At 39.1% G+C, this 25647-nt stretch overlaps 1 protein-coding gene across 2 annotated transcripts in view; it reads right to left on the reverse strand.

The window, feature by feature from the left end:
* MYOM1 (myomesin 1) overlaps positions 1 to 25647 on the reverse strand; it is a 129568-nt gene that overhangs the window by 58274 nt on the left and 45647 nt on the right. For both annotated transcript variants that reach the window (XM_024758955.1, XM_024758954.1), the window contains exons 9-15: positions 24961 to 25122; positions 18459 to 18600; positions 16658 to 16857; positions 14454 to 14510; positions 7735 to 7859; positions 3012 to 3195; positions 2365 to 2539 (exon numbers count right to left, since the gene is read on the reverse strand). In XM_024758955.1, the coding sequence (XP_024614723.1) occupies positions 2365 to 2539; positions 3012 to 3195; positions 7735 to 7859; positions 14454 to 14510; positions 16658 to 16857; positions 18459 to 18600; positions 24961 to 25122 (1045 nt within the window). The remainder of the gene's footprint in view (positions 1 to 2364; positions 2540 to 3011; positions 3196 to 7734; positions 7860 to 14453; positions 14511 to 16657; positions 16858 to 18458; positions 18601 to 24960; positions 25123 to 25647) is intronic.

Raw genomic sequence — 25647 nt, forward strand, 5'->3', positions numbered from 1 at the left:
AGTACACAAACAGGCTAAATGAATCTCTTGCAAAACATATTGCCTTCTCCCGTTAACTGGTTTGTCTTCATTCTCTCCTGTTCTGCAAAAGGAACGACTCATCCTCTGGGGGTCCTTGGACATAGAAGTGGCCAAGTCAGAAGCTGCCTAACAAGCCTGCTTGACAATTGGGATGGGGTGAGTCTCCTCTGAGGTTGGTCCTAAATCAAAGGAGACTCAGAATTTGGATGCAGGCCAGAATTCATCATCAACTTGCAAAGCTGGTCGATAAAATATTCAAAAGCAAGAAAAAGTAACCCTCCTCACATTAGAAACAGATACAAGGAGACAGCAAAGTATTCTGAATGTCTTTATTTTGGTGTTTATCTCTCCTCAGCACTGGATTTAACCATATTGGTGTTCAAAATTTGTAAAATGTTGATACTTTTTTCTGCTCATTTAAAATGCCTGCATAATTTATGACACTGGACAGCTACATGAACAAGAATCAAACTGGACTACTTTCTCACACCATATACAAATATAAACTCAAAATGGATTAGACTTAAATGCAAGATCTGAGACCATGAAAGTCCTAGAAGATAGCATAGGCAATATGCTCTTTGACATTGGTTTTATAATATTTTTTTGGCTCTGTCTCCTCAGGCAAGGGAAACAAAAGCAAAAATAAACAAATGGGACTACAGCAAATGAAAAAGCTTTTGTACAGTAAAGGAAACTATCAACAAAATGAAAAAGCCACTTACTGAATGGAAGAAGACATAAGCAAATGATATATCTGATAAGGGGTGAATATCCCAAATATAAAAAAAAAAACCTCATAAAACTTAACGTCAAAAATCCCCCAAACAACCCAATTAAAAGATGGGCAGAGGATCTGAATAGATATTTTCCCAAAGAAGACATACAGATGGCCAAAAAGCACATGAAAATATGCTCAACGTCATTAGCCATCAGGGAAATGCAAATCAAAACCACAATGAGCTATCACCTCACACCTGTCAGAATGTATATTCTCAAAAAGACAAGAAACAACAAGTGGTGGCAAGGATGTGGAGGAAAGGGAATGCTCATGCACTGCTGGTGGGATGTAAATTGGTACAAACACTATGGAAAAGAGTATGGTGGTTCCTCAAAAAATTAAAAATAGAACTACCATATACCATCCAGCAATTCCACTTCTGGGTATTTTTCTGAAGAAAACAGAAACACTAATTCAAAAAGATACATGTGTCCCTATATTCACTGCAGCATTATTTACAATAGCCAAGATATGGAAGCAACCTAAGTTTCCTCTGATAGATGAATGGATAAAGAAGATGTGGCATATATATACAATGGACCGTTACTCAGCCATAAAAAGAATGAAGGCTTGTCATTTGCAACATGGATGAACCTAGAGGGTATTATGCTAAGTGAAATAAGTCAAAAAGAGAAAGACAAATACCATATGATTTCATTTCACTTCTATGTGGAATCTAAAAAACAAAACAAATGAACAAACGTTAACAAAACAGAAACAGACTCATAGATATAGAGAACAAACAGTTGTTTGACAGAGGGGAGCAGGGTCAGGGGTGAGTGAAATAGGTGAAGGGGATTAAGGGTTACAAACTTCCAGCTACAAAATAAATGAGTCATGGGGATGAAATTATAGCACAGGGAATATAGCCAATAATATTGTAATAGCTTTGCAATGGTGGCAGATAGTAATTAGACTTATCGTGGAGATAATTTTGTAATGTATAGGAATATTGAATAACTATGTTGTGCGCCTGTAACTAACATAGTGTTGTAGGTCAATTGTACTTGAATTTAAAGAATAATAATAAGGGACTTCCCTGGCGGTCCAGTGGTTAAGACTCTGTGCTTCCAATGCAGGGGGCACGGGTTTGATCCCTGGTCGGGGAACTAAGATCCCACATGCCACGCAGCATGGCCAAAAAAAAGTAATAAATAAAAATAAAATAAAATGTCTGGTTAATTTACGTTCGCTAGAGCCTATTAGATCCTTGAAATCTAGTATCACACTGGGTATTAAACCACGAACAGAGGGTTAAAAAGGACAAACAGCATACAGGGAAAGAATCAGAAAAGAGCTATGAAATGATGTCTTATCATAGCTGGCATTGTGTGTTTCTAAGTGTTTAATATCACTAGTAATCCTTTTTTCAAATGTATGGCTGTAGACATGTTCAATTTTAAGTTCATCTGGATATTCAGAGCATAATGTTTTTAATAATCTCCCTGTGTTTGATGCTTGTGCTGCTGTTTGGGTCCATGTCTGCGGTCCTTTCCTCAGCCCCTGTGGCTCCAGTGTCATACCCCCACTCCCCCCCGACCCATCCTGCATATTGCGGTTACCTTGTACCCTTCACGGGGTTGTTGTTGCAGGGCTCCCACTTGCCAGATCCAACAATACTTGACTCTATGTAGTACCCGACCAGCTCCTTAGCATCTTTGGATTCCTCCCACGTAACGACAACTGATGTGTCTGTATTTCTGCTTGGGATGATATTGCTCGGCGGCTTGGGGATGTCTGAGAAAAGAGGGAAATGATGGTCCAGCCCAATGTGGTTTAGAAATTCATTCTTACCACGTGTGCACAGACATGCACACACATATATAAATTTTACACTAGTAGTCACGTCAAACACACAGTTCTTTTATAATATATTTGTTAAAGCAGAAAGTTTTTTAAAATATGCTAGTTTGGGAGTACAATGAGAAACTAAACACCCAGGAACATACCAACCCCTTCCAGAAAAAAATACATTAGCAATACTGTTGAAACTCTTGGAGAAGTGTACTTTTCATAATAATTCATAATAATGAAAAATTTTAATGTATCAGTCAAGTACAGTCATCAATTACATTTATAATATGAAAAAAGGATGTCATGATTTTTACTTTTGAATATATACGTATTCCAATAAGATTCTTGCTTTGGAATCCTCTCTTGAACTGAAGTTAAATAAGTTTACAGTGGCTCAAGCAAACTCTATACTTACCAAGTTTGTCCTCGACCATGGTCACTTCCGTTGCCTCGGAGGGCTCACCAACTCCTGCTGAATTGGAACAGCGGACTCGGAACCGGTAGGATTTCCCCTCAGTCAAGTCAAACAGAGCAAAGCGGGGAGACTTCACAGGGAGCTCCATGTTCACCTGCTGCCAGTTTTCTGTTCCTGCATCACACTGCAGCCAGAACAGTGGAATCCATTGAAAGCACAGAAAGAATAAACTGGAACTCTAAGCCAGGCATCTTGAAGTTCGTTTATCTGCCAACAAACTACTACCTGTTATGCAAGTTGGACTGCAAAAGAGATTTGGGGGAAATGGGGTATGAAACATCTGAAGTACACAGGATTATCTAAATCAAATATGGCTGTATTGTTGAACAAATATGCTGCTTTAATACTTCACTTCCTTTTTAACTAAATAAGATCATTGGTCTACTTACAAAAGTCCTTAATTTATTTAGATGATAGTTTGGGGTCAGATACTTTTCTAATTCTTAGGGTAGGTAATTAAATTTAATATGCTATGTTAGATACTTATACTTAAATTTCCATTATGTTGTTACGAACTGTGTTATTTTAATTGCATTTTATTTAATGTCTCATAACATCATGCAGGTCTGTGCTCATAAACCACCTCCTCAGAAAGGCCCACTTGATCACCCTCCTTCCATTACCAATCTGAAAGCTTTATTTGCTCCTTTCCTATCTCTCTGTATCCCTTACTTACTCTGCTTTATTTTTCACCAAAACACTTATCAACACTTGAAATTAAATTATTTATTTGTTGTCTCCTTCATTGGAAAGTAAATTCCAGTGAAACAAGTTCAGGGAGCTGTCTTGTTCACTGCTATACCCCAGAGCCTGGAATTGTTATCTAGCACATAGTAGATAATCAACAATTTTTGTTTCTGAATTAATAAATTTTTCTGAATTCTGAATGCATAAAGTTAGTGTAAGATAAAGAAAATGTTATTTTTTTGCCCCTATTTTAGAATAAATAATGGGGAAAACCAATTTAAAGATATTTTATCCTTGAAATTAAATTGATCTACAGTGACTTTGAAATCCCTGAAAGAAGGATGTGGTGTGTATTTGAGCTTAGGTACAGAATACAGTAAGAAAACTATCAGCAGTCTTCAGTAATCCTTTTTCCCTACTATTATAACTTTCAGCTCGGCCCAAGGTAGCAGAAGTGACTTCGCTCCAGAACTTCTGAACAGTTTTAAGAGACTTTTCTGGGAATCCAAACCTTGTGATAGATTGACCAGTTGTCAAGAATGATAAAGCTGGGGGACAATAAGCTTATTGGTGCGTCACTCAGCATAACCTTCATTGACTTGAAATGAGAGGCAATACGGTATGGTGAAAAGAACTCAGAGGCACCGATTCTGGTCCTAGCTTTGGTAACGACGAGATATGTGATCCTGGGAAAGTCACATTAGTGTCATCACCTGTAAAATAAGCGAATTTGACAAGCTAACCTCTGAAGTCCCTTGCAGTGCCTTTTATGATAATGTGTCAGTTGTGTGTGGGAGGGTAGAGAGGATAAATTCCCCCAAACAGTCAATCTGCTCCCCACTGAGGGACAGAATTCTCCCAGACTTTTTATCCTTTAGTTTATGGCTTTGATTCATTTTGACATTTTCTCCCTTAGGGAACACATAAACATTTATCAGTCATTTACACTTTCATAATAAAAATAGTAGCTGCATTTCAGTGTGCTAAGAACTTTACCCCATTGTAACTCTTTAATCCCCTCAACTGTGCTCTGAAGTAGGTACTGTGGAGGTAATATTGTGTGATTACTGAGGTTTTCCAGAGGAGACTTAGGCTTGGGAAGGTTGAAAGGCAGCAGTGTATAAGAGCTGGATATATGGACCTGAGCCAGACTGCTAGGGTTCAAATCCTAGCTCTGTCTCTTCCTAGTTGTGTGATCTTGGGCAAATTATATACCCCATCTATGCTTCAGTTTCCTCATCTACAAAATAGACATAATGTAAATGAAAGTATTTCCCTCATAGAATTACAGTAAGAATTAAGTGAGTTAACACATGCAGAGCTTAGAACAGTATGTGGTCCTTGTAAACATTAGCTATTTTTATTCCTTTGATAGAAACAGAGCTACCAAGTAATACAATCCTTGCCTCTGACATGACCAGACTTCTGATAGGGGAATGAGAGAAAGAGCTGAAAACATAAGACATCTGGGGAAAAATTGGGGGGCTGAAAAGAACATAGTAGGATGGAAGGGTTGGGAGTGCTGAGACCCGATTTATCTAATTCCTCTCAATATCAACCATTTCAGAGCTCACAGACATGGCATAACTGGTTGCAACCTGTCACCATGACAGGCAAGTTCGTCCTTTATGTGCAAATCCCACTTAAAAAGTTCCATGAAGAAATGAAGCACAGGGGTAACCAAAGAGGCAGCACGGCTGTAGGCGTGAACATCCTGGGGATGGAAACTCGCCACAGGACGAGAGCATGGGAACATCTCCCTTAAGAAAGGTCAACGTATTAGATAGAAGTGGTTCATCGGAGATAATCTGAGACTTGGCTCAGGAGAATGGTCTAGCATTTGGACAGTTCCTCTGTAAATGTGCCCCAGGTCTCTGGATGTGTGCTGCTCCCCTACTACCTCAATGTCCTGGCCCTTTTGTCTGTCTGTGGTGCCTGTACAGGCCTCTTTACCCATGCCGCACTCATAAATGTCCCTTCTGTTCCATACGAACAGGTGCAGTGTGGGAAGAACATTTAAATTTTAACCTGGCTCACGTATTTAGGCCTGGAAAGGTGACAGACTTTCGTGGAGAAATTCGAGTTTATGTGACCAGAGGAGATGCTCAACAGAAGCTAAAGCTGACTCATCTCAAGAAAAGGCCTCGGTAGTAGGTTCTTACTGTGTCATTATTCTAAGAAAGATGGTAATTACTGTCACAGAGCTTATTCAGAACTGTCTTCATGTGGAGCATTTCAAAAGGATTCACTGGGGAGGGTGTATTAAACACCACAGGAAGTGAATGTTTATCACTCTTTGTCTTGTCCTCTATTAAAAAAAATTGAGGGAAAAAATTTTTAATCAAGAATGCTACTCAAGTTATATTTTATTTGAAGCTAATATCTAGAAAATATAAAAATTAATAAAAATAAAAATTTTTAGTATTATTTTGATAAAATCAGAATTTCTTTGAAGATGTCCATATTACACGTTGAAGAGATGATCCACTTATTGTTACCGATTTGTTAGGGATAAGAAGCAAGTGAGGAAAGCTCCTCAAAGATGTGAGTTAAATGTCCTCATCAAAGAAAAGTATAATAATTAATAAAGGGAAACCACAGACCCTAGTGTTTTTAGCTCCAGTATAATTTTCTCAAGAGCTGCTAATCAGAAATAATTAAAAGGCCATAAAGATAGTCGAATATTGCTTTTATGTTGTTACCTAATTTGCAGATGTTTACCTACACCTATATTCCTATGATATCTATTCTCTTGTAATAATTGTCAGGGAAGGTGATCTAATAATAGGTGTTCTGAAATTGAATGATCAGAGTAGCATTAAAGGTAAAAGAGAGGACTTTAGGAAAATTAATTGAGCTCCATAACATTTTTGCAAAAAAATAAATGACCTTTTCTATGATTTTTCTATGAAAGCAAAATGTAAATGATACCTTAACATGTTATCACAGAATTTTATAAAAATAAAATATAACAAAAAAGTACAAACAGTTGTTTCATTCATTGTTCTAAAAAGTGGTGCATAGCTGCCAATAAAAATGTTCTTACATACAAGATAAGATAAACTTCTTTTAATTTTTTTCAATTATATCCTAATCAAAACCTTCTTAACAATGGATTTTGAACCTCAGTTTCAGCACATTCTCTTTAAATGCCCTTTTCCAGTACCAATGTTCCCTTTAGGCGCGGACTTCCTCCGCCCACCTCAGGCCCTGTGCCTTGCCTGGCAGGTGCTCCCCTGTGCACTTGCAGCTGGGGTAGCTCCCCCAGATAACGTCTTGTCCAGGTCTTGCTTTTCTCCATTTTCTCAGCATAAATACTTATTAGAACTCCCCTCAAATATGGGTATAGGATAGATTCACATGTAATTCTCATCATTCCACCCATTTTAGGCCTTCATTGTATGCTGCCCTCCAAGATAACTACAATATAATTGTAAGACATTTGAGGGAAAGAACTAGCCAGTATCTTTCTTGATTGTAACCCCTGACCCCACCCTCCCACCGGCACTTAGAGTAGTGCCAGCCAAGTTCGAGGGAGCACGTGAGGACTTTCTGTCTTCACTCTCGCAGCCATTTGAAAGTATTGTATCTTCTATTCCTCTCGCCCATCTACCCTTCCTGCAGAAGGACAAGTGCAGAGAGATGAAAAGGCATTTCTAGGGCAAGGGAGACAGAAAAAGTGTCGAGAAAACAGTGTCACAGAGGCAATCTACAGTTTCAGGAACATTTCTCTTCTTAGAACGGTTATGAGTTGGGGTCTGTGGACCTTGTAGGAGTCTATGGGTGACCCTCAGAGATCCATAAACCCCCTGAACTTTAAGGCAAAGTTCTGTGTGATACACATTTTTCTATAGAAATTGTTTACAGTTTATAAGAGTTTAAAAAGTTCAGGACACAATAGAAATTTAATCTCTACTTCCTTAAAGAAATCTTGAAGAAGTGTTAAAGAGGTATAATGTCGATCCCAGAGTCTTACCTTTTCTACAAAGTAGAGGATGCCCTCATGGCCACGCTGACGGGGGGGCTTCCAGCTCAGCACCACGTAGCTCTGTGTGGCCTCGATGACAGAGAGGTCTGTGGGAGGCCCGGGAACAATACCCTCTGAAAAACAACAGGGAATAGTGAGGGGCACACACTTGGGAAGCCCAGGGCACTCAAGAGTCACAGAGGGAGGAAGAGCTAATTACTGCTCCACAGTAAAAAGAAGTACCTTGTCTCTAAACTTCTTCCTAAAACTTTCATTCATTCATTCATTCATTCAAAGCCACAATTTTACTTTCTTTGCTTGACAATTTTAATTTCCTTACAGTCCTGAAAAACAGTAGCAATGATACAAGTTATGTTTTCTGCACATCTTACTTTTTTAAAATAAATTTATTTTATTTTTGGCTGCGTTGGGTCTTTGCTGCTGCGTGCAGGCTTTCTCTAGTTGTGGCGAGCGGGGGCTACTCTTCATTGTGGGGCGTGGGCTTCTCAGAGCGGTAGCTTCTCTTGTTGTGGCTGGCAGGCTCTAGAGCACAGGCTCAGTAGTTGTGATACACGGGCTTAGTTGCTCTGCGGCATGTGGGATCTTCCCAGACCACGGCTCGAACCTGTGTCCCCTGCACTGGCAGGTGGATTCTTACCCACTGCGCCACCAGGGAAGCCCTTCTGCGCATCTTAAATCAGCTTTTTGACAGAATATCTTTTCAAGTATGCTTGGGTGGCAAACAACCTTGGAATATAGAAATAGTATATCCTCTAGGTCAGAGAGTTGTTTCTGACCAGAATAGTAAAGATGTCTTTCTCCAAGAAACTTTGAGTAGATTGGTGAGCAGCTCCCTTGTAAGACTGGGGTTTCCTAAGGGCAAGCTTTCTCAGCTGTGACGCAGATCTCTGCATGGGCAGCGTCCACATGTGTGGCTCCACATCACCCTGTGGGGTTCAGGGAAGCAGGGGGACCAGTGAGAACACGAAGCTCATGCTGTCCGCTGTGCTGTGGGTAACAGAGCCCTTTCTCTCTGACCCGGGAGTCTCATGCCTTTTGTCAGCATCTATGAAACTGCTATGAAACTTGCTGGCTCGTAAGTAGGGTGATGTTTCAGACCCTCTACAGTTCTTGACATTGGAGTGGCCCTTCCATGTGAAACAAGTAAAGTAATGAGCAAAATATATGAAATGACCATTTATAGACATTGGACATCCGTCATCATAGGACAATGATACCCCATAGCTGGAAAATTAGATGAGCCCTACCACTGTCCCAGCTTACTGTCTGGAGGGAGTTTCAAGGCAGCAGCTCAGGAAGAGAAACCCAGGTGGAGCCTGGCAGTCTCCCTGAGTGGAGGAGAAGAAGCTGTAATTCCAGGGAGGGCAAAGTGTGCACAGAGAGAGTCATGGGGAGGAAAAGGCTTCACAGAGAGAAAGGCTTCAGAGACTTGAGGGGGTCCCTTTGGAGTATTCACCTGAGTATTGATCAGCACACGCATACAAGGAAAGCACCTGAGGCCGGGAACACCCACACAAAAGAACTGGAGGGAAAAATTCTCAAAGCTCTCAAAGGACCTGGGAGAGTTCATCTTCCCACCAGCCAGACTGGAAATCTCCTAACTCATGGGGCATCCGGTAGAGTACTCAGAAAAGTACTACCTCTGAAATTCAGCCAAATTACGGCTACACTAAAGGCTGCTCTGATTCCACCAAACAAAAGCAAACCTTGAAAGAATCAAATTGTTTCCCCAGAACAAAGCTCAAGAATATTTATAGACATAAAAAAATATCCAACACCAAACAACATAAATTCAAAATGTCTGGCATGTCATAAAAAAAAAAAAAAAAATGGAGGATCTAGGGGAAGATGGCAGAAGAGTAAGACGCAGACATCACCTTCCTCCCCACAGATACACCAGAAATACATCTACACGTGGAACAACTCCTACAGAACATCTACTGAATGCTGGCAGAAGACCTCAGACCTCCCAAAAGGCAAGAAACTCCCCACGTACCTGGGTAGGGCAAAAGAAAAAAGAATAGGGACGGGACCTGCACCAGTGGGAAGGAGCCGTGAAGGAGGAAAGGTTTCCACACACTAGAAGCCCCTGCGCGGGCGGAGACTACGGGTGGCGGAAGGGGGAAGCTTCGGAGCCGCAGAGGAGAACGCAGCAACAGGGATGCGGAGGGCAAAGCGGGGAGATTCTCGCACAAGAAAGAATGAAAAGAACTGAACACAGTCTCCGAGACCTCTGGGACAACATTAAACACATGAACATTCAAGTTATAGGGGTTCCAGAAGAAGAAGAGAAAAAGAAAGGGACTGAGAAAATATTTGAAGAGATTATAGTTGAAAACTTCCCTAATATGGGAAAGAAAAATAATTAATCAAGTCTAGGAAGCACAGAGAGTCCCATACAGAATAAATCCAAGGAGAAACACTCCAAGACACATATTAATCAAACTGATTAATTTTGATTAATCAAAATTAATCATATTTAATTTAATCAAAATTAAATACAAAGAAAACATATTAAAAGCAGCAAGGGAAAAATAACACACAAGGGAATCCCCATAAGGTTAACAGCTGATCTTTCAGCAGAAACTCTGCAAGCCAGAAGGGACTGACAGGACATATTTAAAGTGATGAAGGAGAAAAACCTACAACCAAGGTTACTCTACCAAGCAAGGATCTCATTCAGATTTGATGGAGAACTTAAAACCTTTACAGACAAGCAAAAGCTGAGAGAGTTCAGCACCAGCAAACCAGCTTTACAACAAATGCTAAAGGATCTTCTCTAGGCAAGCTCGGTGGTTTGTGACCACCTAGAGGGGTGGAATAGGGAGGGTGGGAGGGAGGGAGATGCAAGAGGGAAGAGATATGGGAACATGTTTATATATATAACTGATTCACTTTGTTATAAAGCAGAAACTAACACACCATTGTAAAGCAATTATATTCCAATAAAGATGTTAAAAAAAAAAAAATGACCAGGGAATTCCTTGGTGGCCCAGTGGTTAGTGTTCTTGCTGTTGAGGGCCTAGGTTCAATCCCTGGTCAGGGAACTAAGATCACAACAGCCATGAGGCACAGCCAAAAAAAAGAAAAAAATCACCAAGTATGCAAAGAAGCAAGAAAATACAACCCATGATGAGGAGAAAAATCAATCAATGATACAAAACCAGAAATGTCACAAATGATAGAATAGTAGACAAGGACATAAAGTTATTATAAATGTATTCCACATGTTCAAGAGGCTAAAGATTAAAGATGATAATTAAAGACATGGAAAATATTAAAATAATACAAATTAATTTCTAAGATGAAAACTACAAAGTCTTTTACAAAGAATACATTGCCTGGAATTCACAATAGGTTAGAGGCTAAAGAGGAGAATAATAATAAAAGTAATGACATAGCAGTAGAAAGTAACACAGAAAGAAATGAAACACGGAAAGAAAAAAAGACTGATAGGAAAAATGAGCACAGCATCACTGAGCTTTGGTTTCAAGAGGCATGTAATTGGAGTTCCTGAGGAAGAGAAGAGAGAGGGGAGTATAGAAAAAAATATTTAAAGAAATAATGTGAAAAAAATTTTCCAAATCTGATGAAAACCATAAATGCACAGATTCAAGGAACTTGCAAACGCCAAGCACATGATATGAAGGAAACTACACAAATGCACATCATAATCAAATTTCTAAAGCCAGTGATAAAGGGAATATCTTAAAAGCAGACATGGGAAAAAAAAACATTACATACAGAAAAACACAAATAAGAATGACAGGGAAAAAAATGATAGCAGTCATTCTTACAGTGCAGACCTATATTACAATGGACCAACCTCTAAAGAAAGACTGTCAACCTAGAATTCTATAGCTGGTGAAGATATAGTCCAAAAATGAAGACGAAATACAGACTCTCACAAACATACAAATAATAAAATAATTCATAACCAGCAGGATTGCACTACAAGAAATATTAAAGGAAATGCCTTAGGTGGAAAGAAAATCACATCAGATGGAAATCCACATCTACACAGAGAAATAAAGAGCAACAGAAATGGTAAAAATGTGAGTGAATACTGAAAACATTTTTCATACTTTTAAAATTTCTTTGAAAGCTTTGTGACTGTTTGAACCAAAATAATAACATCGTATCATAGAGTTTATAATATATAAACAAATAAAATATATAACAACACCACCATGGCTAGGAGGGGTAAATGGAATGATACTGCTGTCAGTTCTTATACTACATGTGAAGTAGGATAATATTACTTTAAGGTACATTGTCATATGATGTATATTATAAATTCCAAACTACTATAAAAGAAAAAATAATTATAGCTAATAAGATAACGTAGATAAAATGGAATAATAAAAGATATTTAATCCAAAAGAATGTAGAAAGAGGGAAAAGAAAGCAAACAAGTAGATGGAACGGATAGAAAACAACTAGCAAGATGGTAGATTTAAATGCAGCCATATCAATAATCACATGAAATGTAAATAGCTCAAACACCCCAATTAAAAGGTAAAGATTACCAGATTGCATAAAAAGGCAAGGCCCAATTATATGCTGCCTACAAGAAACATGATTTAAATACAAAGACACATAGGTTAAAAGTAAAAGGAAGGAAATCATATGTCATGCTAACACTAATCAAAAGAAAGCTGGGGTCATTATATTCATATCAGACAAAACAGATTTCCAAGCAAAAATGTATTACCGTGGATAAAAGGAGTAACTTCCTAATATTAAAGTGGTCAGTGCGTAAGAGGATATAACAATAAAAATATTTATGCATCTAATAACAAAGCTTCAAAACACATGAAACCAAACCTGATAAAACTACAAGAAGCATTTAAATCCACCATTTAGTTGGAGATGTCACCACTATTTTAACAATAATTGATAGAGGGGCTTCCCTGGTGGTACAATGGTTAAGAATCTGCCTGCCAAAGCAGGGTACACAGGTTCAAGCCCTGGTCCGGGAAGATCCCACATGCCGCGGAGCAACTAAGCCCGTGCGACACAACTACTGAGCCTGCGCTCTAGAGCCTGCGAGCCACAACTACTGAAGCCCGCATGCCTAGAGACCATGCTCTGCAACAAGAGAAGTCACCGCAATGAGGAACCCACGCACCACAACGAAGAGTAGCCTCCGCTGGCCACAACTAGAGAAAGCCTGCGTAGCAACGAAGACCCGACGCAGCCAAAAATAAATAAATAAAATAAAATAATTAAATAAAATAATTGATAGAATGAGTAGATAGAAAATCACGAAGAATAAAAGACTCAAATGAAATCCCAGCAGGGTTTTTTGTTTTTTTTTTAAGAAATTGATAAGCTGATTTTAAATTCTACATGGAAATGCAAAGACTTAGAACAGCCAAAACAACTGTGGGGGAAAAAAAAGATTAGAGGACTTATACTACCTGATTGCAAAACTGTGAAGCTTTAAAAAAAACATGAAGCTTATAAAAGCTACAGTAATCAAGACAGTGTGGTACTGGTGTAGAGAAAATAAAATTGACCAATAAAGATTCCAGAAATAGATCCACAAATATACAATCAACTGATTTGGACAATGGTGCTAAGGCAATTCAATGGGAAGAAAATAATCTTTTCAACAGATATTGCTGAAATAACTGGAGAGCCATATGCAAAATAATAATAACTTAGACCCTTAATCCACACAATATAGAAATAATTAATTTGAAATGGATCATAGATTGAAATATAAGAGCTAATGCTATAACATGTGTAGAAAAAAAAAAGGGAGAATATCTGAATGAACTTGGATTTGGCAAAGATGTCAAATATGATGCAAAAATGGCAAATAAGCACATGAAAAGGTGCTCAACAGTATAAGGGAAGTGCAAATTAAGACCACTATACACCTACTATGAAATACCGCCATGGTACAAAACACCACTATGCACCAATGATAAAGGCTAAAATTAAAAAGACTGACCATACCACGAACTGGTTACAGTATGGAGCAGCTGAAACTCTGGACTACTGCAGATGGGAATGTAAAATGGTACAACCATTTTGGAAAACAGTTGGCAATTTCTTTAAAAATTAAACAAACACCTATCAGATGACCTAATCATTCAAACCCTGGGTATTTATCCAAGAGAAATGAAAGTGTATGTCCACAAAAACACTTAACAAGGAGGTTCATAGAAGGTTTCAATGGTGAAGGTATAAATAAGTTGGAATAAACTGATACATGCATCAATATGGATAAATCTCAGAATAATTATGCTGAGTGAAAGAAACCAGACAAAAATGAGTATGATTCCATTGATCTAAAATTGTGGACAACACAAACGATAGTGACAGAAAGCCGATCAGTGATGGCCTGGAGATGAGGAAGGGGCAGGAGGGAGGTATTTCAGAGGGGTATGAGGAAATTTAGGGGTGATGGATATGTTCATTATTTTGATCACGGTGATGGTTTCACAGGTGTTTGCACATGTAAAATTTATCACATTGCTCATTTTGCAGACATGCAGTTTAGTGTATGTCATTATACCTCAATAAAGCTTTTTAAAAAAGCGATTCTCTGACAACATAAGTTACTTCATGATCTCCAAATATTTGAGAATGTTCTTTCCAAAACACTTAAATAATATACACTGTAGCCTCACAACAAAAGCCAAACTGCATAGCAGAGCACTGGCAATACTGTCCGGGGAAAACGTGGTTTTTACCTGTCGGTTCCTCCTCAGTGACAATGATCTGTCCAGTCCAGGGTGCTGAAGGGCGACCTGACAGAGATAAATACAAAAATCAGAAACATTCACAAATGCAGTTCAGCTGCACTGAGAAACTGGTAAACTGGCCAGATTAGTCCCAAATGGGTTTGTTACTAGTTTACTTATGTACCTTGTTAGTGAGTCTTACCAAGCATGCACATGGTATTTTGGGGAGAGGGGGCATAGTCTCTGTTCTCAAACAACTCACAATCTGCTAGATTCCACGTTTCCGGAACTGTACTGACACAGGCGAGGTAAACAGCCTGTGTTCATACACTGTTCCCCATGTATCTCCTGAAACACATAGGCTCTCTCACCCTTCTTGAGAGATAGCATTTAATTGGGAGAAACCTTTCAGGAACAATTGTAAGCCAGGCTGTTATTTATGTCATAATGAAGATGAAAGGGGAGAGGGGCGCTGATCCTGCAGTAAAGCTCAACGAAAGAGATTTCTTTCCATTAATTTTGAAAGTGTTATTTACAAAGGAAAGCAGTTTAGATCCCGAGTAAGGAAAATGAGTGAGACAGGCAGTATAAAGTTAAAGAGGAAATTCATTTCTGTGATATCAGAAAGACATCAGAAAGAGAGAATGATTCAACTCCTGCTTCAAGTGAGGGACTTTTCACCAGAATGTGTGCAAAACCAGAAAGGTAATAAGCAAGATAATTGATTTTCAATCCCAACAAATCTTACTTTCATTAAAAGTTATTAAAGAGGAGTAAATGAAAGTATGAGATGGAATTAGGAAAGAGGGAGAGAAGTTGGACAGTGGGTGAAAAGTGACTGGAGAGTAATCAGGGAGCCTGATTAGAAAAGTCTCCAGAGAGAAGGTGACATTATTTTACTTAGATTTTTATGATGCCACTACATGTACTTAAGGTCAAGAATAACACTGAAAATGTTATAAATGGCATAGACCAGGAGTTCTCAACTAGGGTGATTTTGCCCCCCAGGGACATGTGATAATGTCTGGAGACAATTTTGATTGTCATGATGGGGGTTGCGGGGGGGAGGAGGGAGTGGGGGAACCATAGGCGTCTAGCGAGTAGAGGCCAGGGATGCTGCTAAACATCTTACGATGCACAGGACAGCCCCCTACAACATAGAATTACCTGGCCTAAAATGTCAATAGGGCCAAGGTTGAGAAATCTGGTATAGACTGAAATGTGAAATTCCAACAATTCTGTTAATGCCACTTTAAGGTCCCTATTATTAAGGATGCTGTATTGGTTCCTATGAAACAAATGCAGAGCATAATTCATGTACCACAATTTCTTTTTTTTAAAGAAGATGTTGGGGGTAGTTTATTAATTTATTTTATTTATTTTTGCTGTGTTGGGTCTTCGTTTCTGTGCGAGGGCTTTCGCTAGTTGTGGCAAGCGGGGGCCACTCTTCATCGTGGTGCGCGGGCCTCTCACTACCGCGGCCTCTCTTGTTGCAGAGCACAGGCTCCAGACGCTCAGGCTCAGTAGTTGTGGCTCACGGGCCTAGTTGCTCCGCGGCATGTGGGATCTTGCCAGACCAGGGCTCGAACCCGTGTCCCCTGCATTAGCAGGCAGATTCTCAACAACTGCGCCACCAGGGAAGCCCCATGTACCACAGTTTTGACATTGAGACTTGGAGGCTAAATATATGAAAAGATTATTTTTGACTCTAACACAGAAACACGAGTACAGATCAGACACGATGTGTCGTAAATGTGTTTTTCCTTTGATATAAAGAAATTCACAATGTTGAGTATTAATGCTCTAAGGGATAAATTCAAGATTAAGAAAACTACCTGACAATTTTAAGAAAATGAACCAGAAAGAAAAGTATATTTGAACTGTGCTAATAAAATGAAAAAAAAAAAAAAGCTCTCCAGCCTTTTGGTTTTCATATTTCATTTCAAACACAATGCCTGTAACTCAGTCAAATTAGGCAAAGTTTTCTGAATCAAATAAAAATAACATAAAATAAAGCCCTTAGTGAACAGATGAGTCAAAAAACAAATACTTTTTTGTTTTTGTCTTTTTTTCCCCTGGATTTTTCTGATCAGTAAAGGATTTCTTATTCTCTTCTCCCTCTAGTGGAGAGTGGAGAAATCACCTTGCAATAGGATCTATTTCAGGCATATAAAAAAAATTCAAGATGATCCTGAATAATGAAAAATACTTACTTTTAAGTCTAGCTTTCTCAGCTGGATCCAGAGCAGCCACAGGCTCGGAAACACGAGAGGGGAGACCTATTCCAGTTTTGTTCACAGCTCGAACTCGGAATATGTAAGAACGACCTTCTATCAATCCAGTGACTGGGAAACGAGCAAACTTCACAGGTGTGTCATTGCACTGAGACCAGCTGTCTGTGCCCACCTCACACCTAAGGGAGAGAGAGTGATGGACAAAACAGAAAAAAACAGAGCTGGATGAATCAGACTCCCTGACTTCAGACTATACCACAAAGCTACAGTAATCAAGATAATATGGTACTGGCACAAAGAAAGACACATGCACTCCAATGTTCACTGTAGCCCTATTTACAATAGCCAGGTCATGGAAGGAACCTAAATGCCCATCGACAGACGAATGAATAAAGAAGATGTGGTACATATATACATTGGAATATTACTCAGCCATAAAAAGGAACGAAATTGGGTCATTTGTAGAGACGTGGATGGATCTAGAGACTGTCATACAGAGTGAAGTAAGTCAGAAAGGGAAAAACAAATACCGTATATTAACGCATATATGTGGAACCTAGAAAAATGATACAGATGAACCAGTTTGCAGGGCATAAATAGAGGCACAGATGCAGAGAACAAACATATGGACACCAAAGGGGGAAAATGGTGGGGTGGGTGGTGGTGTTGGGATGAATTGGGAGATTGGGATTGACATATATACACTAATATGTACAAAATAGAGAACTAATAAGAACCTGCTGTATAAAAAAATAAATAAAATAAAATTCAAAAATAAAGAATCTTACTAGATTTGTAAAAAAACGGTGCATTTACATAGAGGGATACTTTTACAAAGGTAGATAGTTATGTTTTTAATTAAAATACAGATGCATATTTTTTAAAAAAGAATATATCTAAAACTTCACAGTTCATCATTATTCAATGATGAAATAACGTGGAAACATTTAGTGTACAGTTATAAATAAAGTATAATCTATTATAAATATTTCTCTGGTTGGTACTGAGCTCAGTAGGCATATACTTACTTACTGCTATAAATATTAAGTTTAATCCACCTTGGTACAAACCTGTCATACTACAGTGGCATAGATTATCTGCCCCTAGTGGTTTTTACAGTCAGGGTTTATTACTCAAAAATGGAAGAGAATTGGAGCAACTATCTGAAAAGAAACTAAGTCAGACAATAATGTATTTAGGTCAATAATCTAAATTTGTTTCTAAATTGGCCAAGCTCACTGGATAATTCATATGTAAGACCCATTTACTATAAATATAAAGCCTCTAAGTTTTGGAGAATGTAAACAGCAACGATTTGTAGATAAAACAGTTTAATACTACGGATATTTGTTATTTCTTTGTCAGACTTGAATCCTGTGATATAAATGAGATTTTCTTAGTATTCTTAGAGTACTATTCTTTAAATTACTTAATATTCTTAAATTACTGACATACTAATAATACGGACATTAAGCATATTGAATACCAGCTATTTCATCTCTAAAGTGGCCTCTATTAGGTGAACAAATTCATAATATTCTCGCCAAATTAGTGACTTGGGTTGGTAGTACAATTCAAGGATTATCTTTGGAATTTAGGTAAACAGGTAGGTATGTGTATATACACACATATATATACATACACACCAGACAGAGACAGAGACACAAGGAAAAGAGGGAGAGAACAGTAAAGAAAACACTTCACCTAGAAATGGTGGGAGAAATCAAGCATGTGTCTCTATGGCCAAATCACTCTAACTGAAGTTAGACTAAGTACTAACTTATCAATAAAATATCCCAGAATAGGACTCCCTCCATCCACAGCCGGCTGTTTCCAAGAGATGATGATATAATCTTTGTTGGCATCCAAGGACACCACATCCAAGGGAGAGGCTGGGGCTCCTTCAATCTCTGCATCAGCATCTGTGGGGATACAGAAGGATCCTGTTAACCCTCTCAGATGTGCTCTGTCAGCCCCAAAGGCCAAGGTCTTAGTGCAGACATTTCTTACCACACCACTGCAGTGGCTATATCTTTGGTCCCAGTCGAGCAATCTTCAATTTTGTAATTTGCTTACCAAAATAACAATGTGTGCTTTTCACCATCAGTACAAGGAACATTACGCTAGGAAGGGCTCTGAAAAGGACCCATGACCTCTGCCTCATGGCCCTTGCCTGCCCAAAATGTTCTAAAAGAAAATAAATAAGGACATGTTGAGGACTGCTATCAGAAAAGTCTGATGTAAGTTATGTCAGGAGGTCTGTTCTTAAGATAATTATTGTGCAGTGTTACTCGGAAACTATGAATGGCTCCAAAGGGGAACAAACAGCCTCTTCTGTTACCTTCTAGATACATCCACAAGAGAAGAAGAACCAAGAAGCTTTGCCCATCCCTATGCTGGGACCACCATTTTGGAAGAGAAACAAAAACATTCATTTTAATTAAATGTTTGTTCCCAAGCTGAAGATCCTTGTGAAAGTAACTCTGATGAAATAGCCACATCTGAGCTTAGTTTATCTGAGTTTAGTAAAAGTCCAAGACTATACAAGAAACAGAGTTCAGTGACTGTTCATGAAATGGGATCCTCTGACAGTGGTCCCCTCAGCAGTGTATGCACAGATAAATTAGTAACACAGGGGTGTTTTTAGGAGGAAAGGAAGGGGAATGAAAATAACCCCATAGTAGCCTTTTAAGTGAAAATGATTAAGATAAGAGTCACAGTCCCAAGGGGAGGGGAACCACATTTGCCAATTCCACTTGACATCTGGTCAACCCTTTAACAACCGGAATTAGTAGGAGAGGAGGCTGAGACATGTAGGAGCCACTCACCCGGCGAAAACACTCTTGTTGACTGAAAAATAAACACTTTCTTTTCCTATGATCTACACTTCTGTAACTCTTATAAGTTACTGAAACATTTGCTAACAGGGCTGTGCATTAGCTGTGAAGATCTTAAATCAGTTTGGTTTTGAACATTCTGTTTCTTGCCCCATGAACCGGCATGAACCCATGAACCTGCAGGATAATATCTCCTGCGTAAGTGCTATAGGAGAGTGTAACCAAATCATCATGCCTAAAACAATGCAGAATTCCTGCATGCCACACAACGGCAAATGGGCATTTTGGTGGGGAGAAACTTTTTTCCTTTTAGGCTTTCAGAGCACTGGATGGTGGGGAGAAGTTCTGCTGATGGTGAAGGTGGAGCAGAGCTAGGATGGAGGTGGAGATGCTGAAGTTAACAGACCTAATAGCTGCTCAGCTGCGAGAGGGACAGCTGGCAACCTCTAGCCATGTCCCTTTTTAGCAAAAAGCCCATAATGTAACAACCAGCAACGTTGGTGTTGATAGATAAATCCATTGTATGTAACAGAGCCTGGCAGACAGCAGACATTTAGGGAGCCATTTCTCAGCATTTCTATAAAGTTGCTTGGAATATGCCATTTGCCATGTGGACTTGACAATCTTTCAAAACACGGTTCTGTATAGCAGCTGCTGGAAGCCAAATCCAAATACCATGCTGTATTGCTTCACACTTGTGCTCTTGGCTCCCAGCAGCTGCTAGAGCGTCTGGCCCACAGTACCCACTTGGGCAACGTCAATCCTCTCCTTAGCCTCTGCCCTTCTCCCAACCCTCCAAATAGTCAAACTTTTTGTATCTTTGATTAATTAGGCCAAAGATTAGCCTGCTACTCTTTATATTCTGACCTCTGACACAGGCTGTTTAATAACTTTTATCAAAATGTAAGTAATTTTATTGTTTATCTTTATTATAAAAGTAGTGTCTGCTTGTAACATATATGTAATTAAAAATACATGTTAGAATCCCTCTTAATTCCATAACTCAGAGATTACTAATACTAACGTATTTGCCTACGTTTTTCTAGATTTTTTCCCCTATATTAATAAACTCAAAAGTAATTGTTTTTCACAACAATGTAAATCAACTATACTCCAATTTTTTAAAAAAGTGATTGTTTTTTAAATAAAAGTGGGATTGGACTATATAGTTTCATGTAAACTGGGTTTTTTAAAATATATTTTCATATTAGTAAGTATACATCATTAGTTTTCATTACTGTGCAGTATTTGTGTGTTTATATGGAATATTTATTATACTTTATTTTCAGTTCCCATTGGTGGATATCTAGATTCCTTCCATATTTTCCCCCAAACAAACATTTTTTTCAGCTTTGTCCACTTAAATTCCTAGAACTAGAATCGTTGGGAAATGCGCACAGTTGATACATAGTGGCAAAACACCCTGAGCAAAGCTAAACCGATTTATACTCACCAGCAATGTGTGGGAGTGCTGGCCCCTCCATTCCTTCATCCCAGTGGATATTAAAACCTTGTAAATCTTTTCAGTGTGATAGATTAATTTTATTGCTTTGATTACTAGTGAAAACTTTTTCATAATTTATTTTTCATTTGTAATTCTTTTTTCATGACATTTATATCCCATCCTTTATCACTGTATCATCTTTCTTTCCTCCCTGCCATGTGTGTGGGAAGGGGAGGAAAGAATATATAAAAGTCTAGAAGAATATGTGATAAAATGATAACTTCAGGTATCTCTGGATGTTAGACTTACGATGGCTTTTTTTTTTTCTTATTTATATTATCTAGTTTTTCAGAAAGAACACATATTATTATGTATGTAACAAAAAACTGGCCAAATATGTACAGCTCCGGAATGTGTTTCTGCAGACATATGGTGCTTTCTACACTGATCATTCTGGTTCAGAAGCTATTTTCTAAGCAGCAAAATACCAGAGCTCTAAAAAATGCATTGAAATGGCCTCATGCAGCTCAAAGTTTAAAATAAAAACCACCATAAAATGTCACTTAAAACACTTTGGTGGTTTCAAAAAGTTAAACACAAATTTAACATACGACCCAGCAGTTCCACTTGTAGCTATCTACCCAAGAGAAGTGAAAACCTAGGTCCCTGAATAGGAACACAAATGTTCATAGCAGCATTATTCATAACAGTCAGAGAGTGGAAACAATCCAACTGTCCATCAACTGGTGAATGGACACACAAAATGAGGCATATCCATACAGTGCAATATTAGTCAGCAATAAAAAGGAACAAAGTACCAACATAAAAACCTCAAAACATAGGCTCAATGAAAAAAGACAAAAGTAAAAGATCACATATTATATCCAGAAATGTTCAGAAAAGACAGTTCATAGAGGCAGGGAGTAGATTAGTGGCTGTCTGGGAGCTAGACTGGAGATGGGAGTGGGGAAGGGGCACAAGAAGCCTCTTTGGGGTGAAGGGGTTGTACTAAGCTGGATTGTAGATGGTGGGCGCACAGCTCTGAATATTCTGAAAAGCACTGTCCACTTAGCATGCTGGACTCTTATGGTGTGTAATTATATCTCAATAAAGATTTTTTTAAAAGAATCTAAAATATATCATTTAAAATAAACTTACAGGGGAAATCTTTTTCTAAAAGTTAAATTCACAACTCGATTTCTGAAATTCGTCTTTGCAATTTTGTCTTCCCCATGAATCTTTTCAATTCTCTCACATCAATATTTGATACATTTTAGAATCTTCCCTTATTTTGTGGATATGAAAACTAGCTTAATGATAAATTTCAATCCCTTCCCCCTGTCTGTGGTTGGTCATCTGAAGTCTGGCCTCAACCTGCAGAGAGCCACGACTCTGGATGTGGGCACTGAGAAATGTTGCTGAGGAAACCCTGGACTGTGTCAGAGTTCCCAGAAAAAGTCCACAAAGGGAATCCTCAAGGCATAATTTAAGTGTTTCTTGAGTCACCAGAGATACTCTTCGGTTCAGGTCAGACTGAGAGCAGAGGCAGACTCTGTTTGCTTTCAGTTATCATCTGGCCAAGTCTATCCGGGTGCTTTGTTTAAACAAACATACTTGCTGATAACTTCCAGGGTGTCCATTTTTACTGCAACTGACCCAGAGGGCTACCCCTCTTTTCCCCTCACAAGATCCGACTTTTCCCAAATGCTTTTGTGCAGGAGGAAGTCTTCCGCATTTTTCAGCTGGCATAGATATCCGTGCATCTTTATCAGTTGCGAATCCGTGGCAGAATTCAATGATCATTTGTCATTGTTCAGTACTGGTGTGGTATATAGACTGCCGTCTCTCCCTAGTATCCATTCCTCCTGTTTCCTTTTAGTACCAGAACCCCTGAGCTTCTGCAGGCAACATGTTGCCCAGCTTCCCTCCCTGTGGATGTGTGGTAGAGTGTTCACCATGCAGAAGTGATGTGTGCATCCCTGCATCTCTGCCCTTCCCACAGGCTGGAACGGGAACACAAGACAGCACCACGGGGCAGTGGAGCAACAACACAGATGGGAGGCAGGACTCTGAATGACTGAGTTGAGCAGAACCACCTGGACCCCCTTCCTACCTCTGGATTGATGGACATAGGACAGAAATAAACTTTTTTAAAAAATTTCATTTCAGCAGCTTAACCTATTCCCTAATTAAAATCCTGGGTCAGCCATCAGAAGGCCTGTATCCTAGTCCCACTTCTGTTTCTGTGAGGCTTTTGGTAAATCATGTTACGTTCCTGAGCTTTAGTTTTTGCATCTTAAAATTAAGGGGAGGAATTTCCCTGGTGGTGCAGTGGTTAAGAACCCGCCTGCCAATGCAGGGGACATGGGTTTGAGCCCTGGTCCGGGAAGATCCCACATGCTGCGGAGCAAATAAGCCTGTGCACCACAACTACTGAGGCTGTGTGGCACAACTACTGAAGCCCGCGCGCCTAGAGCCCGTGCTCTGCAACAAGAGAATCCACTGCAATGAGAAGCCCGTGCACCGCAATGAAGAGTAGCCCCCGCTCACTGAAATTAGAGAAAGCCCGCGCGCAGCAACGAAGACCCAATGCAGCCAAAAATAAAAAATAAATAAGTAAATAAATAAATTTATAAAAAAAAAATTAAGGGGAATCCTAACACTTTTGTGTGCCTTAGACTCCTTTGGCAAAGTGGTAAAGAAAACCTAGAGGGCCCTTCTCAGAACAATGTTTTTAAATGCATAAAATAAAATACATGAGCTTACCAAAGAAACTAATTATACTGAAGTACAGTTATAATCACAGAACCCTTGGGAGTCTGTGGACCCCAGTTAAGGACACCTACATGACCTCTAAATTTCCACCCTCATCAAAACACCTAGGAGTTTATGGTTCTATTTAATGCACAAGAGATAAAAAATTAGCAAGTCTACTTGTATTGTTTATATGTTTATTTTCTGTATATTGTGACTTTTGACATCTTAAAAGCCTTTCTGGGTGGGGAGAGATTTTCTGTCCCCATCTCCGGGGGCTAGCCAATTTTAACCCATCCAGAGCTCACCTCCTCCATCTGGCCCGTGTACCCCAGGAGGAAATATTCCTCTGCCTTAATCATCTCAGCACCAGGGACCAGACAACTAAGCACGACCCCTGTAGCTTAGGGTCTGCTGAAGTTGTTCACACCAGCCAATCCTGTACTGTTTACCCCGCCCTGCCATGCCTTTTCCACGGGAACTCCAATACAGACTGCGGTCTAAGCTCTCCCTCTGCCTCTTCTGCCTCCTGACCAACCAGTAGTGCCTTTGCTTCCCCATGCGGCCCTGGGTGGTTCTCTAGGACCTATGAGTATAATACACTCTTTTCCTGAGCCCCTCCTCTGTCTCCTCGTGTGGCCACACCTGACTGACCATCACGTAAAAGAACACAGAGCACTGCCTTTGTGGCCTGGAAGTGTTCATTGTCTTCCAGATGTGCTAGTATCTCATGTAGAAATAACATTCCCACTTGTACATGTCTGACCTGTTAGAGACATCACTGAAAAAAGAAAGCCTCCTAAAACCAACAGTTACAGCTTGTCTTAAGGATTCAGTTGTAGCATCTTGTTTCCTAGTTCATTAAAACTAAAGCTATAAAGAAAAGGCCTAGAATGAAGTAATAAATTTGCTCTCCAAAATAGATATTCAAGAGTGAGTCCCCATCACTCTTTTATTGTAGCTTCTTCAAACTGAGACGGCTTTTTGCATCACTAGGATCTAGCCTCTCTACTCAGACACCTACAGAGCACTGCTCTGGAGGCTCACTGAAGATGAGGAAAGTACTGACATGAGAGTACTGACAGTAACATAGTCTGGAAACTGGTCACCTTCCATTCCAACTGGTGCCTTCAGGGTTAAATTTTTACATTGGCTCTTTCATCTTTACCAAAAATATGTTTGGATAGATTGACATGGCCTCGGTGTTTTAAATATTCTCAGATGTTCTGCTTTTTGCTAGGTCTTACCTCGAACAAAGACGTAAGCGCTGTATTGTTCATAATATTCTCCCATTCGTACATGGATTGTGTAGAGACCTTCATCTTCCTTGTTGAGATGAGAAAATGTTAGTGTTGCCCGATCGCCACTCCAGTGTGTTTGCACCCATTTTGATGGAGAAACAGGAGCCCCTGGGGAACAAAAGTAAGCAAATTAACTGATTTCTTTCTCTATTACTCTCTTCTTCCTTCTTCCCCTCCACTCTTCCCTCCCTCCAATTCTCTCTCTCTCTCTCTCTCTCTTTATTCCTCTTCTTCTATATTGAAAGCTATCTGAATATTAGAGGACGTCTGTAGGGCTTTGAGTCATTCTGCCATGTTTATATTGGTTAAAATGTTAGAGCAGAAGTGAGGGGACCAGGGCCAGATACATAATCTGTAGGTCCCAGTGCAAAATGAAATTACAAGACCCCTTGCTCAAAAAGCAGAGGAAAAAAACACAGTCAAGGTACTAAAATATAAGGCTTTGTCCTCTAAAAATAATGTATTACTTATAAAACATATTAGGGTAATACAAATTGCAAAAACTAATATTTTCATGCCATAATTTTACATACAAAAATAATACTTTATTAATGTGATACATTGATTGATAATACGATATTTTTTACTTACTTTTCTGCAAATTCAGTTATTTTTAGTAACTTCATTCTAAAT

This window comes from Neophocaena asiaeorientalis, unplaced genomic scaffold, assembly GCF_003031525.2.
Source record: "Neophocaena asiaeorientalis asiaeorientalis breed wild unplaced genomic scaffold, Neophocaena_asiaeorientalis_V1.1 scaffold669, whole genome shotgun sequence".
NCBI lineage: Eukaryota > Metazoa > Chordata > Mammalia > Artiodactyla > Phocoenidae > Neophocaena > Neophocaena asiaeorientalis.